General features: G+C 38.8%; 1 protein-coding gene across 3 annotated transcripts in view; it reads right to left on the minus strand.

Moving 5' to 3' along the window:
- The window catches only part of JAM2 (junctional adhesion molecule 2), an 80,435-nt gene that overhangs the window by 18,685 nt on the left and 41,361 nt on the right, over positions 1-20,389 (minus strand). For all 3 annotated transcript variants that reach the window (XR_001918372.1, XM_005674736.2, XM_018051483.1), the window contains exons 2-4: positions 11,898-11,963; positions 4,037-4,144; positions 2,938-3,090 (exon numbers count right to left, since the gene is read on the minus strand). Coding sequence is in view for 2 of the 3 variants with exons in the window: in XM_005674736.2 (XP_005674793.1) it covers positions 2,938-3,090; positions 4,037-4,144; positions 11,898-11,963 (327 nt within the window). In the remaining variant the exon portion in view is untranslated. The remainder of the gene's footprint in view (positions 1-2,937; positions 3,091-4,036; positions 4,145-11,897; positions 11,964-20,389) is intronic.

A 20,389-nucleotide genomic window follows, 5' to 3' on the forward strand; every position in this document is an offset into this window, starting at 1 on the left:
AGCTGAGAATATTTTCAGGACTAGTACTCAAACAAAAATCCTTTTCAGGCCAAGAAAGAAAATACCTGTGTTAATGTTATTCTAGGGTTCTATCCTATTCCTGGATTTAAGGAAAGTCTAGTTTAAAGTCAAGTCAAATTTGTAAAGTAAACCAGACTTTCCTTAAATCCAGGAAAATCCAGAGCTGTCTGTGTAGGCAGAATTCTAACACAGTCCCCCAGGTTCCCAGGCCCTGGTGTGTATATACTTTCTCTCAGTTATTCAATCAAACACAAATGTAGGTCCTACTCTGCAGGAGTCTTAGAGTTGTAATTAAGGTTGCAAATCCGTCTTTAAGGGAAGGGAGACTGCAGAGATGGTTCTGCCCTAAGCACATGACCTCTTAATTGTTTAAGTTCGTTTTTATTGGCGCACAGTTGCTTTACAGTGTTGTGTCAGTTTCTACTGTACAGCAAACTGAATCAGCTATCAGTTCGGTTCAGTCGCTCAGTCATGTCCGACTCTTTGCGACCCTGCGGACTTGGACTGCAGCGTGCCGGGCTTCCCTGTCCCTCACTACCTCATGGAGTTGCTCAAACTCATGTCCATTGAGTGACTGATGCCATCCAACCATCTCATCCTCTGTAGCCTCCCTCTCCTCCTGCCCTCAACTTGCCAAGCATCAGGCTCTTTTCCAATGGGCCAGTTCTTAAATCAGCTATGCATATATACACATAGCCCCTATTTTTCAGCTATCCTTCCCCTTTAGGTCATCACAGAGCATTCAGTAGAGTTCCCTGAACTGTGCAATAGGTTCTCATTAGTTCTTTTCAGTTTCATTCTTTTTCACTTGTGCTGTTGCAGCGTGTGAGATCTTAGTTCCCCAATCAGGGACTGAACCCTTGCTCCCTGTGGTGGAAGCGCAGAGTCTTAATCACTGGACTACCAGGGAAGTCCCACACGATCTCTTTAAAAGTCGTTTTCTCTGGTTAGTCACAGAATGGAAATCAGACATTCAAAACACAAGAAGGAGTCAACATGCTTTTGTTAGGTTGTAGACGGACAGGCCAAGGAATGTGGTGGCTATAGAGTGGAGTGTGGCCCCAGCTGACAAGCCAGCATGGAGTGGGGACTTCAGTTCTACAACTATGTGTCCACCAAGCAGGTGGTCTAGTGACTCTGTAGTGTCCGACTCTCTGTGACCCCACACTGTAGCCTGCCAGGCTCCCCTGACCATGGGATTTTCCAGACAAGAATACTGGAGTGGGTTGCCATTTCCTTCTCCAGGGGATCTTCCCCACCCAGGTATTGAACCTGGGTCTCCTGCATTGCAGGCGGATTCTTTATCAACTGAGCTACCAGGGAAGCCCAATCATCAGGAAGTGAAATCTGCCAATGAGCATGAACGAGGTTGGCAGCAGAGTTTTCTCCAGAACCTCCAGTCAAGAATTGAGCCCAGCTGACTCCTTGATCTCAGCCTTGTGATACACAGCCTGGGTAGAGAACCCAGCCACATAGTGCTAGGGTTCTGATCTATAGAACCATGAGCTAATAAACAGGTGGGGTTTTTAAAATGTTTTTATTTACTTATTTGGCTGAGCTGAGTCTTAGTTGTAGCATGTGGGATCTTCAATCTTCATTACAGCATACAAACTCTTAATTGCAGCATGTGGGATCTAGTTCCCCGACTAGGGCATTGGGAGCGTGGAGTCTTAGTGACTAGAATACCAGGGAAGTCCCAAATGGGTGGTATTTTAAACTGCTAAGTTTGTTATGATTTATTATGTAGAACAGAAGACTAATACACCAGCTGAATCTCCTGCAAGATTTTCTGAATTAAATTTCTTCTGTAACAGTACATCATTAGTATTTTAGAAACAGCCTACATATAATAGAACAAGGAAGAGGAGTTACTTTATTCTCTTTGCTTGACAGTTTATAGCAACATTTAAGAGAAGAATGGATCAGTTCCTCCGCCAGTGATCATCATAGGCAGTTACTGTGTATCAGTGCATCTTAGAGTAACTAATTGTACTGGCTTTGCATTTAACCTTATCAGGATCCAAATATTGGTCCAGACACTAGTTGTGCAGCCCTGGGAAATCACTTAACATCTATATATTCATCCATAAAAATCAGGTTGTCAGTGAATATTAAGTAAAATTACACACTTGAAAGAACCTAATGCATACTAGCTGCACAATAAATGCTAATTTCTTTTCTTACCAGAATAACTTCTATACTTCCCCAGCCTATAGTTTCTAAAAAGTTTATTTTATTGAAGTATAGTTGATTTACAATGTTGTGTTAATTTCTGCTGTACAGCAAAGTGATTCAGATACATATACACACATCACTGTTTTTCATATTCTTTTCCAATATGGTTTATCACAGAAGACTGAATATAGCTCTCTGAGCTATAGAGTAGGACCTTGTTGTTTGTTCATTCAATATATGACAGTTTGCATCTGCTAATTCCAATACTTTTGTTTTAGTGGTTTTCTATCATCTCACTTGAGACTATTTTATATAATAAGAGAATCACTATATATGCTGAAAGTGACTGAAAAATAGTCTTGAGGAAAGTGGTTCTATGTATAGTGTAGGATCCCCTGGAGAAGGAAATGGCAAACTGCTCCAGTGTTCTTGCCTGAAAAATCCCACGGACAGAGGAGCCTGGTGGGCTACAGTCCATGCGGTCGCAAAGAGTCAGACACGAGTGATCAGGCATGCACACAGTGTAGGATCATTAAGATTTACCTCAATCTTAACTGGAAAGAGACTTTGTCACAGTGAGTTAGTAACAGGAAAATGTCAGCAGCCAGTGAGGTGAAGAGGCTGCTTCAGGGAAGGTGGTGCTGGAGGTCCACCTTTATACCTTTACTCACTGGGGCCCTGAGTTGCCTGGGTGAGGGGATGAAGGTGGGAACAGTAACCACTCACACACAAGCACATCACCTAATACTTCTAGAGTGACCGTATCCTCTTCCAGGTTTTGACCTTGTTCCGATGGGGCACTAACTTCACAGCGATATTTCCCGGCATCCTTTCTTGTAACATTTTTGATCCGTATGCTAAAATCTATCATCTCAGCTCGATCCTTAAAATCACCTTTTAGAAAAAGAAGACGATGATGTTAATAATGAGGCAATAACTTTCTATATACTACCTTCTTCTAATCACTTTGTTCAGTAACCACTGCATTTATTTTCCTATTAATAAACTCAATTTAAAACCTTAAAAATCATTTATGAGTGCTGCTATTTCTAATTTCTTTTTCTTTTTTTTAGAATCTTATACTGTCCACAAAAGAACACTCAGTTCTAACCACTGGATTATTTTGAACTAAATCCCAGCATCATTGCATTGTATCCATCATTATCAACACTTTAAATTAAAAGCTCACTATATATTCAATAAGATCAGGGAGTATAAAGAAATGTGCAACAAAAAATTTTATAAAGAAAACACTGGATAAAGGTGGTCATATTTACCTACCCCTAAGTGCCAACCCCCTAAGCTTCTCAGTGATGACCTAGCTTTCTGGATCACCCGGAAAGAGGGTAAAGTTATTACAACTGAGCAGCGACCCTCCATCCCAACCCCACACCATCTTTTCTTCCATTCTGTCAAGAATTTAATCTTCCAGACCAGCAAAAACAACTGTTGTTTTACATCCTCTAGGAGCAAGCTGAAAAATGAGCAGTCCAGGGCCTCCATGGAGTTCACCCACTTCTGTTCTCTGTCCTCTGTTTTTGCTGTTTTGTTTCGGGTCTTGGTCTCTCCTGGCTTCGCATCACACTTGGAGAAGGCAATGGAAACCCATTCCAGCACTCTCGCCTGGAAAATCCCATGGACAGAGGAGCCTGGTAGGCCATGGGGTCCCAAAAAGTAGGACAGGACTGAGCAACTTCACTTTCACTCTGCTGGTTTCACATCACACTTACAGAAACACATTCTCAGTCACCAGCCATGTCCTGTTCTCACTGGTGAATAAAAGGGTCTGGGGTACATGGTGCCCTCTTTCTCTCACCTCATTGAGTCCCCAACTTCTTACCTTGAAGAGCCTGTTGATAGTAAACAAAGGAAACACCATGCTCCAATTTCTTCCATTCCAATCTGGAGGAAACAGTCTTCTTTGAGTATTTACAGGCTAAAATAGCCTCTAGAAACAACAACAAAAAATATTTGTTTTCTAACTGTTCCTCTGAGATTATACTTTACTTAATAGATTTTAAACAGCCTTATTCTTTTATCCATTCATTCATTCATTTATTCATAAATTTCCTCATCAGGTACCATGTTGGCTTAATTTAAAGATGAATGGAAAGCTCTGTAATTCTTTAACAAAATAATTTTGTGTCGCTATGCTACTTTTGCTAGTTCTCGAGCCTCAGTTCCCATCTGTAAAATAAGACAGTACCTCATAGAGTTGTTGAGTCTTCATATACAAATGGGCTTCCCTGGTGGCTCACAGAGTAAAGAATCCTCCTGCAATGCAGGAGGCCCGGGTTCGATCACTGAGTTTTGGAAAATCCCCCAGAGAAGGGAAAGGCTACCCACTCCAGTATTCCTGCCTGGACAGTTCCATGGACAGAGAAGTCTCACGGGCTACAGTTCACCGGGTTGCAAAGAGTCAGACACCTGAGCAACAAGTTTTCACTAATACAATAATAGATGCAAAGCACACATGCCTGGACGTAGTAAGCCCTTTACAAAAAGGGCTATGACTAATTAACTTTTTCTTCCCCATCTCAGTCTTCAAAGAGTTTAGAGCCCAGGAGAAGAGGCAAATAAGATAATGGAGTTTCAGTGATGAGTGCCAGGATGGAGGTCAGTAGTGGATGCTTCACACCTACTGCCTGAAAAAGACACACCAGCCCAGGTCACGTTATCGAACTTCAGATGGCCCCTCAGCATGCAACCTTCTCACCCAGAACCCTTTGATAACCTTCTCTGTGAGTACATTAATACCAACCCAACATGGTCTCCAAAGAAATCATTGACTCCTACCCTTCACCTCAATCCAGAAAAAATATAAAAAGATTTAATCCAGGCCTCAGGTTTAACCGCCTCAATGTAGCTCCCCAGGGTTACATTACCACAGGGAATTTACTGCACTTATGTCATAAAGGAATTCCAGGAACTACCCAAGGCGCGCCCTCTCTTTTAACTGTCTGAACAAGATGACGGGGAGGAAAAAACCAGTGCCTTCCTACCAACTGCTTCAAGTTGCCAAATGGAAACTTCTAGTCCTGCGTATTTTTAAGGATGTTTCAACCAGGCTCTCCAGAGTGTCAATTTCATATTTCTTTATTTTTTATTTTTTATTTTACATTGGGATATAGCTTACCATATTGTGTTAGTTTCAGGCACACACAAAGCGATTCAGTTACACATGTATATGTATCTATTCTTTTTCAGATTCTTTTCCCATATAGGTTACTACAAAGTATTAAGCAGCATTCTCCTCAATTTCTTATTTCTGAAACTTTTTTCCTTCACAGTATATTATAGTTTGACCTAAAAAACACTATATTTAAGTAGAAGAGAAACTATACTAAAAAATCCTTTCTATATCTCTGATACCATTAAAAATTATTTCAAGATGTTAAATGATATGGTAGATTAAAAAGCATGGTTGTATTTACATTACATATTCTATTAAAAATATACACATAATATGAACAAAAAACCTACATCAATATGTATGAAAATATTAACCCAGCAATGATTTCTATGTGACAGAAGTATGACTTTTCTCTTAAATGTAGTTTCTACATTTTTTCTTGCTCCACACACATTGCTAGAAATATAGAAATAGAATAACAGGTTATGGCAAATAAAAAGCAGGACAGAGAAAAAAGAAAGAGAAGACAATCTGAAAGATGTTTTTAAGGATGTCTAAAGTTCTAAAAGCAGGTTTTATATTACAAACAGACATCATTTTAGAGACATGTTTACAATTATGCTACACAGACAAATGTGTGCTGAGGGACTTGTCTGAGGAAACACAGCTCTGTTCTGTTGATTAAGGAGAATGGGCGGTGGCCTTCCGGAGTCTTGAGTTTTAGATAGGTTTCCTTCCCGTATTTTGTTGAGTTTCCAACAATTAAACACACACCCACATTCATTTTTAGCACACACTCCTAGGTCTTAGGAGCACATTTATACTCAAATAATCACATTTTTTCACAAATCTAACTGGACACACACACACACACACACACCCCTTTTGGTGAATTCTTCCTGATTTCTATATTCATCACTCTATGAAAAACCTCTGTAAAAATTATGTTAAATAGTGCAACCAACAGTTTTCCTCAGTGCAGAGACTCTATTCCAGCCTCAATCTCATTGACCATATAAAATATGGAGAAATGGAATTTGTCCAAAGTATATTGAGTACTTGCTTCCCAGGTGGCTCAGTGGTAAAGAATCCGCCTGCCAATGCAGGAGATGCAGGTTTGATGCCTGGGTTGGGAAGATCCTCTGGAGGAGGAAATGGCAACCCACTCCAGTATTCTTGCTGGGAAATTCCATGGACAAAAGGTGGGCTACAGTCCACGGGGTCGCAGAAGAGTCAGACAGGACTTAGCAACTAAAGAACAACAATATTGAGTACTTACTGTGTGTCTGCCATTGTTCTTGAGCTATAGCAGTGAAATCAAAGATCTCTGCCCTTTGGGATCTTACAATTTGCAGGGGGTCAGACACACAAAAAACATCACAAAGCGAGTTATACAGTACATGAAGAGGTCATTAGTGCTACGTAAACAGGGCAGATCAAAGTCCAGGGAGTTTTTGAATGCTGGGGGAGAGGAATGCAATTTTTAAATAAATACAGTAGTAAGAGCTTGCCTCATTTAGAAGGTGATATTTGACCAAAGACTTAAAAGAGGGAATTTGGATTTTTCAACTCCCTAGAATCTGAATTTCACCTTGTGGTTCTTCAGGAGTGCTACAAGCATGGAAACATTTTGACCTCCAAAGCTGTGAGAAACAGTACATCTGCTAGAAGCATGGGGCCAACATCTGAGGATAAAGAACTCAGTGTACTTAGAAGCTATAGTTTTTCCAGGAGTCATGTATGGATGTGAGATTGGACCATAAAGAAATCTGAGCACCAAAGAATTGATGCTTTTGAACTGTGGTGTTGGAGATGACTCTTGAGAGTCCCTTGGACTGCAAGGAGATCCAACCAGTCAATCCTAAAGGAAATCAGTCCTGAATATTCATTGGAAGGACTGATATGGAAGCTCCAATACTTTGACCTCCTGATGCGAAGAGCTGACTCACTAGAAAAGACCCTGATGTTGGGAAAGATTGAAGGCAGGAGGAGAAAGGGACGACAGAGGATGAGATGGTTGGACGGCATCACCGACTCGATAGACATGAGTCTGAGCAAGTTCCAGAAGTTGGTGATGGACAGGGAGGCCTGGTGTGCTGCAGTCCATGGGGTTGCAAAGAGTCAGACACGACTGAGTGACTGAACTGAACTGAGCTGGACTTAGAAGCCAACTACTACGAACCTTCTTCTCTCTTTTCAGCCAAAATTCAACTCATGGCCAGCATGCTTTCTTTCTGTATATAGCCCTGGGGCTTATTATGCCATATTATGTGCTCAGTTGCTTGGTCGTGTCCAGCTCTTTGCAACTCCATGGACTGCAGCCTGCCAGGCAACTCTGTCCATAGCATTTCCCAGGCAAGAATGCTGGAGTGGCTTGCCATCTCCTACTCTAGGGGATCTTCCCACTCAGAGATTGAACCCGCATCTCTTATGTCTTCTGCACTGGTGGGTGGAGTCTTTATAACTAACGCCACATGGAAAACCCAATATGCCATAAGATAGTAGTTTAAGGCACAGGCTTTGGAGTCAGACCTTTGCCATAAACTAGATGTTGCTACTGGGAAAATTATTTAACTTTTTATAAAAAGATATAGTTGTGTTCATATCTGTAAAATGAGAAGAGCAATATTATTCATCTTGCAAAGTTGTCATAGAGATTAAATGAGATAATGTATTTACACATTTGGGTGCACATGGTCCATGCTCCATAAATGGTCATTATTACTTTTACTCATGAGGTACTTCTCTTACTTACAGTTGTAAGCTTGCCCTGGTATGACAGAAATCCATACTTAACACCATCATATATTTGCTACCAAATTACTCAGATTTGAACTGAAGCATTACCTGTGTTTGACACAGCAAAGAAAATAATGTAGATATAAATCATACTTTCACCAAATAAGGCATATTGAAACAGAAAAATACACCAAGTTTTTCTATTAAGATGATTATTTCATTGCCAAAAATGCCTGTGTTGGTTTGGATTGAGAAAAGATAATTCTTTGTTTGGAAAAGGCATTCTTTTCAACATGTAGCAAAATAATCATTTTTAGGAATCACACAGAATCATTGTGAATATTCATTTTTCTAGTTGCTGTATTGTTGACTATTGTTTGATTTTCACTTCTGTGCTCAAGTTAGAAATCATCAAAATCTTATATAATGCAAGAATAGAATTGGTACTACCAAAGTAATTCTGACAGATTGCTATAAATTACTTCTGTGGAGAAAAGTATGCTATTAAATTCTGACTTACTGCTTACACAGCTGAACACTCTCTGCATAAGGCTGCTCATATAATTTATAAGTCTGGGAGAGAAGCCCTCATTTTACCCTCATTCTGCTTTTGGCATCACTAAGGGAAATGATACAGAAAGGCAATACTGAAGAGAAGGAATTAATTCATGATTGATTGACTTCTGAGAGAAAAGGGACAAAACAATGAATTGGGGGAACACACATACACATATACACAAATCAGAAAATATTTCAGTAAACCCGATAACAAAAATACAAATGACCCAGTCAAAAAATGGACAGAAGACCTAAATAGAAATTTCTCCAAAGAAGACATACAGACTGCCAATAGGCACATGAAAAGATGCTCAACACGGCTAATTATTAGAGAAATGCAAATCAAAACTACAATGAGGCACGATCTCACAGCAGTCAGAACGACCATCATTAAAAAGTCTACAAATGACAAATGGTGGAGGTGTGGAGAAAAGGGACTCCTCCTATACTGTTGGTGGGAATGCAAACTGGTGCTGTCACTATGAAAAACAGTATGGAGGTCCCTCAGAAAACTAAAAACAGAATTACCATATGATCCAGCAATCCTACTCCTGGGCATATATCTGGACAAAACTATAATTCAAAAAGATACATGCTCCCCTATGTTCAATGCAGCACTATTCACAATAGCCAAGACATGGAAACAACCTAAATGTTCACCAACAGAGGAAGGGATAAAGAAGAGGTGGCTTATATACTACTCAACCATAAAAAGAATGCCATTGGCAGCAACATGGATGCAACTAGAGATTCTTATATTAAGTGAAGTCAGAAAGAGAAAGATAAATATCATATGATGTCATTTATATAAGGAGTCAGAAATATGACACAAATGAACCTATCTAAAAAAACAGACACAGACTCACAGAGATCAGATTTGTGGTTGCCAATGGGGAGGGACGGACTGGGAGTTTAGGATTAGTAGATACAAACTTTACACACAGAATGGATACCCAACAAGGTCCTATTGTACAGCACAGGGAACTAAATGTCTTGGGACAAAGCATAATGGAAAAGAAAATTAAATAATGTATAATGTATATATGTAAAACTGAGTCACTTTGCTGTACAGCAGAAAGTAACACAACACTGTAAATCAACCTTACTTCAATTTAAAAAAAGTAAATGCAAAAAAAGTTTTAGACTTTAAGTAAAATTAAGTTACTGTATAAAATATCCTGGAAATGAAATGTTGAAGAAGATAGATATTCATTTTGGCTTTACAGGAAGCCAAGTTGGAATGATTGGCACACACATAAAATAAAATCAAAATGTAATTTTCAATTAAAAGGAGCAAAGGTGAAATTAAAAAAAAATAGAAAATGCTTATTCAAGATTAAATGAGACTAACATTTGATTGCAATAGATACACAAGTATTTTCCATATTAAAAATAAAACTAATTTTAAAGTGACATAAAAATGGTAAAGGGTTTTAGAGTGTTCAATATGTTTTGAAACTAGACAGAGGTGGTGGTCACACAACAGTGTGGATACAATGAATGCCACTTAATTGTTCACTTTAGCGTCACGAATTTTATGTTATGTGAACTTCCCCTCAGTACCTTTTTTTGTTTTTTGTAATGTAAGACTAAAATATATACTTTTGGCATCCTAATTCAGATATCATGGCATAGGGCCTGGGGGCAGGAATGAATATACATGGTAGCTAGTGGAACCCAATAGTAAGAACCTCCAGGAAAGGAAAAAGTAGGAGGAACTCCCTTCCTTTGTCCCTCACAGACATCCTGATCCATCTCTTTCTCTCACTTTGCCCCTTCACTGGCTTTTCCAGTCTCCTTTTTGGCATCTTACCCAGCCCTGTTTGTCTTCCTTATAAGTGTTCTGTAGTCCCAAATTATTCCCAAACATTAATTTCTTTTCCCCACCATCTCCTCATTTAAAACTATGTCATGATAAAGAGTGTTTTATTAGCTTAATCATGAAAAATATTATGACTTCAAAGAACCTGAATGACCTAAATAATTAAGTGAATGACAGATTGGTTCTGATTAAAGCATATCTTTTAATTTAACAAGCACATGCAACTTACTATGTGCCGGCCACGACTGTAAGCACTGGTTAAATCCTAGGTCATTTAATTCCTCCCCACATCAGGCTTCTTTTAAAATTTTTGTTTCTTTACTCCAAATCTATTTCTTTTCAACTCAAGAAACCTAAGACATGCCTCACAAGAGGGATCAGACATTTGAAACCAGTTTCTTAAACGTTTATCATTTAAACAAGTATCACACTTAAGAAATAGGTTGCCCAGCATTATTAGTCTGTTCTAGGTAAAAAGATCCTTCAGAAAAGTAGTAGATAGTCAAAGTTGAAGTAAGTTTATAAAAACTCCTATAATTCTTTTTGGACAAGAAAGCCATGGGGTCGCGAAGAGTCAAACACGACTGAGAGACTGAATAATTTTTTTGGGGGGGTTATTGGATCCTTAGGGGCTTCCCTGGTGACTCAGTGGCAAAGAATCCACCTGCCAATGCAAGAGATGTGGTGGGTTCAAACTCTGGGTCAGGAAGATCCCCTGGAGAAGGAAACAGCAAAGCACTCCAGTATTCTTGCCTGGGGATTCCCACAGACAAAGGAGCCTGTCGAGCTAATCCATGGGTCAAAAAGAGTCGGACATGACTGAGGTGACTGAGCATGCACACAGTAGATCCTTAAAGTTTTTCTAAAAATTGTTATAAAATACACTAATAACTTAAAATTTACCTTCTTTATGATTTTTACTGTACAGTTCAGTAGTGTTCAATATATTCACATTGATGTTTAAGCAATCTCCAGAACTCTTTTATCTTGTAAAATTGAAAACTTTATATCCGTTACATATCAACTCCTCCCTTATAAATATTTTAAGAAGCTAAAATAAATTTAAAAAATGATACCCCTAATAGGCTATATTAATGTTATCTTAAATACACAGTGTGGTGTTTGCAGTGTTAATTTCCATTAACTAAATCTAGCTAACCTTGCAACTTTCCAAGATTTCCATCTCCCTGTTTTACAAATTAGATTTTTTTTTTTTTGCTGCAAATACTTTATGTAATAAGAGACCTTCTTTGTACATCAAGCCTTTCATGGAATGTCCAAAATTTCCACTGAGGAGGTGGAGAAAGAGTTCTCTAGGCAGAAAGATCAGGGAGCAGCATTTCAGCAGAGGGGCTAGTGTGAAGTGAGTTTCTGACAAATAAGACACGCATGTCAATCCCATAAGTTCTTCAAACAATACAGCGCATGAAAAGGAGCAAGGCACTCTACCTTGATACTCTATTGCTGTGACCACTAGACGATCTTTTGAGGCAGAGAATCCATAGGCCTTATGATCTGAAAGATGAAAACAGATGGGATAATTAAAATAGTGCAAAGTCCATCAAGTGTCTGAATGGGATGCAGTATGAAAGAAAACTGGCCTAAAGTTTGGTGATGGTTTCACACAATTCATAATACTTCAGTTTTAAAGTATCAAAATCTGAAAAACTTAGCACGGGGAGCTCAGCTTGGTGCTCTGTGATGACCTTGAGGAGTGGGAGGGAGGCTTAAGAGGGAGGGGATGTATAGTATACATATAGCTGATTCACATGTGGAACAGCAGAAACTAACACAACATTATAAAGCAATTATCCTCCAATTAAAAATAAATTTAAAAAAAAAACAGGAAAAGCCAAGGCAAACTATTTATGTTTTTTCCATTTTCTACAATTCAGTTCAGCCCTGTAAGCATTTCCCAAAGCAAAACTCATGAATCTTTTTGCGTTCCTCCCCTGACGCCTGCTGTCCCCACAGATAACACACTCTTACAAGTTCAATTCTTAAAAAAGTGTTTGTGTCCTTAATTCAACCTAATATGTGATCTAGCACTGTCAAAGGTATCATTGTTCCCTGTGAATAAAAGCTAACTATTTTTACTGTCCTATGTAAGGCTATAAATTGTTTTCTGAGCTTAACCCCTGACTATACCTAAATAATATAAAGTCCTTTAACATATTTTTGACTATGAAATGTATAGATAATAAAAATGCTTGTAAACTTTGTATATAAAATTATGATGAGAAATGCAAACAGAACGTATTCGATTTCCTCCTAAACACTGCAATGACTTTTCCAGAACTGGTCCATAAGTTGAAATGACTGATGGATTATGAAGTCTGTTAGTGATGTGACGATGACGATAATGGTGATGACATCATCATCATCATCCCTGTAAACTTAGAGAAGTTTTCACTTTAAAAGGTGTTCTCATAAATTCTTTTACTTGATAAAATTCAATAGTGGAAACGATTTAGTGTGGTACGCATGATCCAGGCTTAAATAACAAAGTAGCTGAACCAGGAGCTAAAAACTTTCTAATTCAATCTCTGATATGCTCATTTTGTATTATTTCACTTCATGAATGTCACTCTATGGCCCAGGTTCATGACCACATTTAAAAATAATTTCAATCACTTCCTATTAGTATGCAATTCTGAAATTTAAATGCTACAAGGACAAGATTATTTGCCTGTTGTATTCTCTGATGTAGTCCAAACACCTAGAACAATGCCTGGAATAAAGCAAAGCACAATAAATATTTATTGAACAAATGAATGAGACAACTTCTTATTGTTTACCAATGAGAAGAATCAAGCAAATGAAGTTAGAGCAAAATAATACTAATGAAGGGTTCCAGAAAACAAGTTATTCTTTTGCAAAGGTGTCAAAAATATTCTATAGATTGATGTTAATTATTTTAATGCAAAGCATTCTTGCTGGTCATCATGGGTAAACAATTGAAGCAAAGCAGTCCAACTGCTGTCTACCCAAAAATTATACATGAAATAATCTAGGATGAAATTAAATTTATCATCAAATCTAAGGAAGGTTATTTCTTGAAGACTTATTTCTATAATATACTAGAAATGCTAGTTCTCCGCTCATTCTACCATCTGTTTTCTGTCTTCATATAATTTACTTACTCTATTTTCGCCAAGCAAAAAATGTTGAGTCTGTTGCCATATTCAATGGACACTTTCAGTTTTTACCTTACTTGATCTTTCCAGGCCATCTGGCTTTTGACTCCCTTGAATTCTGTGACATGATTCACTTCTAGTCTTCATTCTATCTCCCTGTGGGGTCTTCTTCCTCCTTGTTCTGCCCATCCATCCATGCATTTATCCATTCATCAATTTATCTATCCATCCATTCATCCAGAAACTGCTTTCCTGACTCAACTATCTCCTTTCTACACAATCCTTCATACTCTTGTTTTTAAAATTTATTTTTTATACTTTTATTGACTCAACTACCATTTATTTGCTGAAAAATCTGTACCCCTGGCTATAATCTCTCTACTGAGATTAAATTCAAAAAGTCCTCTTTCTCTTGGGTATCTATGTTTCCGTTTCCTACAGGCACCAAAAACTCATGGCAAAACAGAACTTAGCCTGCCCTCAAAAATTTTGCTTTCTTCCTATGAAATCTCAATACAGTGAAAGGTATCACACTCCACATGGTTACCTGTGCCAGAAAATCGAGCACTGCCCATGAGATAGCCACCCTCTCGTCCATTTACTCACCAGTTTCCAACTGCAGAACGAGAACTCCGTGTCATTCAGGACAATGTTTTGATATATTTGCCCCATCCCTTCTTTGTCCTCCCCCACCTTCATGTTGTCAAGTGTTATCTGCCTCAGGGAGGGGATGTGGGTAGCCAAAACCAGAGCGAGAAAACCAGGGTACTTTCTTGCCTTTCCGTATTTAGAAACGCTGACCTTGAGGAAAATGGAAACGACTCACAGCTTAGGCAAACATTTGAGGGAAACCATCGTGAATAAAATATATCTTCTCCCTGGACTTGGGGTACAGAGGAGGAAGTGAGTTGGAGGACGCAGGCCTCAGTGAGCTCTTGAGAAAGAACAATAACTAACATTTATGAAGCACTTAGGCTTCCCAGGTGGCGAAGTGGTAAAGAACCTGCCGGCCAATGCAGGAGATACAGGAGACTCAAGCTCATTCCCTAGGTCGTAGGAAATGGGGAGTAGGATATGGCAACCCGCTCCGGTACTCTTGCCTGGAGAATTCCATGGACAGAGGAGCCTGGTGAGGCGCAATCCAGGGTCACAAAGAGTCGGACATGACTGAGCGCACACAAGAGTAGTATGAGGCACTTGGATGTTGGGCACCACTCCCAGTGCTTTACGAGTATTAACTTAACTCTCATAACAATTCTTTATGGTAGGGTGCCATTTTTATACACATTTTTCAGGTAAGAAACTGAGGCAGAGTGGGTGAGAGACTTGGGCACAGTTATATAAGTAGTAAGTGGTAGAGCTGGGATTTGAACCTACCTCAATGATACCCAAAGTCCACATTACTTATTACTATTCCATACTGGGCCCCAAAGCTCATTTCCCCCCAAGCTGAACTATGAGGAAGGGTTGCAGATTAATAAAGATGCCTCTTGGACAATTCCACCGGTCTAATGAAGATGAGATAGGTCACAAATTGGTGGTTAAGATCAAAGCAAGGATTGGCTCAGAAGAATAACATGAAGGTGGAAGCTAAGGGGCTACGACTAGAGGGGGAGGATATCAAGGTAATCTCAGAGGGACGACTCTAGACAAGGGCTGCTCAACGCTGAGGTACTGACACTTGAGACTGGATCATTCCTTGTTGTGGAAAAGTGTCTTGTGCATTATAAGGTACTCTGCAGTATCAGGGGCTTCTGCCCACTAGATTTCAGGAGTATCCCTACTCTCCCATCTCAAGTCCTGACAACCAAAAATGTTTCTAGACATTGCCAAATGTCCCCTGCAGATGGAATGGGCAAGTCAAACTGGGTTGAGAACCACAGCTCTAGACTTACAGCGAAGGCTGGTTTGATGACCCAGGAATAGACTTAAGGGGAGCAAGAAACCATGAGTTCAAGGGTTTTGAAAGTTCCTATGAGATCAGAATTTCTTAACTATGAAATAATTTATTACACTTCTAGGAAGGAGAGAATAATTTTTCACATGGCATGGCATCTTTGAAGCATTCATCTATATGTAGATTGACATGTAAATGAATCTTCTACTGTGCTAGCTTTTATCATTTCTGGAGAATATGTGCTGTACTGGATAATTTTTTTTTCCCTTTTTGTCTCCTCTCTTGGAAGCCTGAACAGCAAATCTAATTGTGAAATTAAAAATCTCAAAAATCTACAAATCTCAAATGTCTAGTTCTACTTAACTGTTCCACGTTGTCAAACTATTCAGGTTCTACATATCCCTGAACTGTAAACATTTTCACTAAGGAAACTGGCAAATCTATGTGAAGAATGCAGGCCTGAACTGATCCTTGAGAAAATTTATTCGCATAAACCAGTTAACCCATCTGGCTCAGACTTAGGGAAGTACTGGGATCACCAAAGAATAATTTCAAAATTAGTCCTTTTCTTGTCTATTTCAAAAACCATAAACGGGTCTAAGAACTCTTTTAAAATACTCTATTTTCCCTTTCCCACATACTTCTGTCGCATACCTATATGTCCTGTAGTCTTCTGACCCTCTCCCCACCCGTCACATCTTTCTTTTCCAGCTTCTCCTCTCCTTCCTCAATTTTATTTTGTAGAGTCCAAAAGGAGGGTTTGGAAAATTTCAGGGCACAGAGGAAGGGGAGAGAGTAAGATGGCCAAGTTGGCATCCTCTTAAATGAGCTGGAGGAAAGGGAGGGCCTCATGGGTCCTTGTGAATTACACCTACGTTTAAATGATACGATGGTTGAATGTTTTTGGCAGTTGATTCTGGTTCTAAACCGTTATTCTGTGAAACTTTTGAAATACACTTTGAAAAAGTTTCTTTTCCCCTTTAGTAATGTGTAAATTAGCGCCCTCAGAGAAGGTCCAATTATGACTGGCATTTCTTGTGATTTTTGAACTGTTTTAGTATACCTTTTAGACAAAACAATGAAGATTCATATTCCCTAGAAACCAGTTGAAGGGACAATGTTGGCGAAATAGGAAAAGGTAATCTCTGTTCCCTTCACATGATGTCTGTGAGCTTTTCAACCACCACACTGCCTACTGAGAATGTTTATTTTCTTTAGGAGTCTTGGATCTTCTTTCATTTGAGGCAAACATTAGCCTAATCTGAGACTGGAAGATTTAGGACTGGGCTCAATTATCTTACCCCTTTCTCAGTCCCAGTTTTCTACTTGCTAAAACCTCCTTTGAGAATTATTTCTTCAATCTTCAAAAATTGCTTTTAAAGTTCTATGAAAAAGAACAGCTGTTAACGTCAATAATTTTAATTCTCTCATAACTTTTCTATGCATATATTTGAATAGAAGAAAAAAACGTCCCAGACAAAGAAAAATGAAGGAATGGTTCCACTGGAAAAGCTATGAATGCAAAAAAATTATAAAGGAGTTTAGGTCTATGATATTAATGAAGATAGCATTTCTTGGTAGCTGAGTATTTCTCTCTATAATCTGAAGCATCTTCTTGCTCCCTCTAATTCTATTTACGTCAAGGTTTGCCTTTCATTAAGCAAAAATATTTTTTAAAGTATGGTCACTTATGTTGAGCTTACACAGAAAGTTCTAAATTTTGAAAAGATAATTATAAGATTTCTACTTTGTTCCAGTCTTTCTAAGTCCTTGAATTCAGTTTTATTTCCCTAACTTACAATAACTCTATGGATGAAAACAAAATGTCCTATATAAACATTTCACTGGCAGATTTTAGGAATAGGATCTGTTGGCTGCTTTCTTGAACTGATTTTTTTTTCCCTTCACTTATCTTGAGTAAGTTAAGTATAAAAATAAACAAAAAACTTTCATGTAGATCCACTGGTTGAGGTCAACAATTGTTTTAAACTTAGCTACAAAACATCTCTCACAGTTATGGATATGTTCCAGAGTTGCTGGCAGAAGTTCATAAAGTAAGGTTAAGAGATGATTGTTTCCATAACTGCTAAACTCCAAGTCAAGTAATTCCTTTCAGTCAAATAAAATCTTTTTTTTTCTTTTCTCCACCCCCCACTGTAAGAATGAAAGTTTTTATATTGTCTATCACCCACCTAGAATAATCTAGCTTGACTAAGAATAAATATGTATTCACACCACCACAATTTAAAAGTTTACTATAAAAATGTCATTTCAATTAACACTTTTCAGTGGAGGGACTCAGCCCATACATACACATGTATCCATTACTGCTCAACCGAAACTATCACAGCATCGTCAATCTGCTATACCCCGAAACAAAATGTTTTGGTTATTAAAAATAAATAAATAAAAAATTTTAAAGAAACACAGATGTAAAGAACAGACTTTTGGACTCTGTGAGAGAAGGTGAGGGTGGGATGATTTGAGAGAACAGCATTAAAACATGTATATTATCATATGTGAAACAGATCGCCAATCCAGACTCGATGCACGAGACAGGGCACTCAGGGCTGGTGCACTGGGATGACCATGAGGGATGGGATGGGGAGGGAGGTGGAGGGAGGGTCATGATGGGGAACACATGTACACCCGTGGCTGATTCATGTCAATGTAGGGCAAAAACATCACAGTATTATAAAGTAATTAGCCTCCAATGAAAAATTTTTTTTAAGTGACATAGGAAAAAATAAATAAATAAAAAAATTTTTAAATTACTACTTTTCATTAAAAACATGATTGGGAAAAATCGACATATTACGGAGGTTTGTTGTTTCTTTTGAAAGTACATTACAGAGAATACCATGCCTAGAAGCAAGTTATAAATATTGTGGGTATAAGTCATTTTCAAAAATAAAAATTAATAGGCATATGGCTTTGATAATCATTTATATACAATTATTAGAGTGACAAAATTTTTTTCTTTCATTTTGTGACCATGCCATGAGGCACATGGGATCTTGGTTCCCTGACCAGGGATCAGACCCACACCCCCCTTTCAGGGGAAGCGCAGAGTCTTCACCACTGGACTGCCAGGGAAGCCCCCTAGAGCAACAAATGTGAGATCCACAGGGCTAGCAACAACAATAATACCATCCAATATTTATTACAGATAAATATTTATATGGACAGAGAGTAGCCTGAGGTAGAAATTAGGATATATTAGACAATATACTCATCTCTCTCACCATCTGTCATTCAACCATAACAGGTCATAGAAGGGGAGGGAGAGAAGAGGGTGGGAGGAGGGAGAAGGAAAAGGGAAAAAGACACACAGACGAACACGTCTTTCTAGTCTCCAACCGTTCTGGCCCTTCCTCTTAATGAGACATTGGCATCCTATTTTCCAAGAAAGAGAAGCTACACCAAAATGCAAGGAAAAACAAAGCGATGCTTCTGACTTGGGAGTTACCGGGTGGCTGATGTCCTGGGTGAGTTAATGATGACCTAAAGAATTCAAGGGTGATTTTGACAATGAATAAATTTTCCCCTTAAGAATCTAGCATCTAACGAAGATGTGACTCCATTCTGTGAATATCTTTACTTGACAGATGTGACAACTGAGAGAGGTTAAGGACCTTGCTCAAAGTCACATTAGAAAGCAGGGAAGTCGAGATGTGTGCCTATTTACAGCCAGTTTTGTCTGAGTACAAGGGCCTCCTCCCACCCCACCCCTCAACCCCATCCTCACATCAGTGCAAGGCATTGGGAGAGATCAGTATCAAACATGATATAGTCAGACACACTGCAGACAGTTTCACAAGCATTATCAATATTTAGGGTTGTAAAAACATTATTCAGGGAATATATAACAAATTTCCATTTTAACAGAGAAAGTATTAATTGGCAAATGTTTATGATGAATGAATTAATTTGAACAAACTCTGCATATTTGTTATATACTACACGAAAGTTTTATGCCTCCTCCCCTTTTCCAATTTTTTAATCATTTGAGTAAAAGAAGGAGATGACACCACCCTTATGGCAGAAAGTGAAGAACTAAAGAGCTTCTTGATGAAAGTGAAAGAGGAGAGTGAAAAGGTTGGCTTTAAAGCTCAACATTCAGAAAACTAAGATCATGGCATCCCGTCCCATCACTTCATGGGAAATAGATGGGGAAGCAGTGGAAACAGTGTCAGACTTTATTTTGGGCTCCAAAATCACTACAGATGGTGACTGCAGCCATGAAATTAAAATACACTTACTCCTTGGAAGAAAAGTTATGACCAACCTAGACAGCATATTAAAAAGCAGAGACAGTACTGTGCCAACAAAGGTCCCTCTAGTCAAGGCTATGGTTTTTCCAGTGGTTATGTATGGATGTGAGAGTTGGACTATAAAGAAAGCTGGGCACTGAAGAACTGATGCTTTTGAACTGTGGTGTTGGAGAAGACTCTTGAGAGTCCCTTGGACTGCAAGGAGATCCAACCAGTCCATCCTAAAGGAGATCAGTCCTGAGTGTTCACTGGAAGGACTGATGTTGAAGCTGAAACTCCAAAACTTTGGCCACCTGATGCGGAGAGCTGACTCACTTGAAAAGACCCTGATGCTGTGAAAGATTGAGGGCAGGAGGAGAAGGGGCTGACAGAGGATGAGATGGTTGGATGGCATCACTGACTTGATGGACATGGGTTTGGGTGAACTCCGGGAGTTGGTGATGGACACGGAGGTCTGGTGTGCTGTGGTTCATGGGGTCCCAAAGAGTCGGACATGACTGTGCGACTGAACTGAAAAGAAGGAGAATTGGTGTCTTGGAACTGAGTATCAGTTGTTTTCATAATAGTATACTCATTTAGTAAATTTAGGGAAACTTTCACAGCATTCAGTGACCCAAACAACTGGACAATTAA

Source organism: Capra hircus, chromosome 1 (assembly GCF_001704415.2).
Source record: "Capra hircus breed San Clemente chromosome 1, ASM170441v1, whole genome shotgun sequence".
In the NCBI taxonomy this organism is placed as follows: domain Eukaryota; kingdom Metazoa; phylum Chordata; class Mammalia; order Artiodactyla; family Bovidae; genus Capra; species Capra hircus.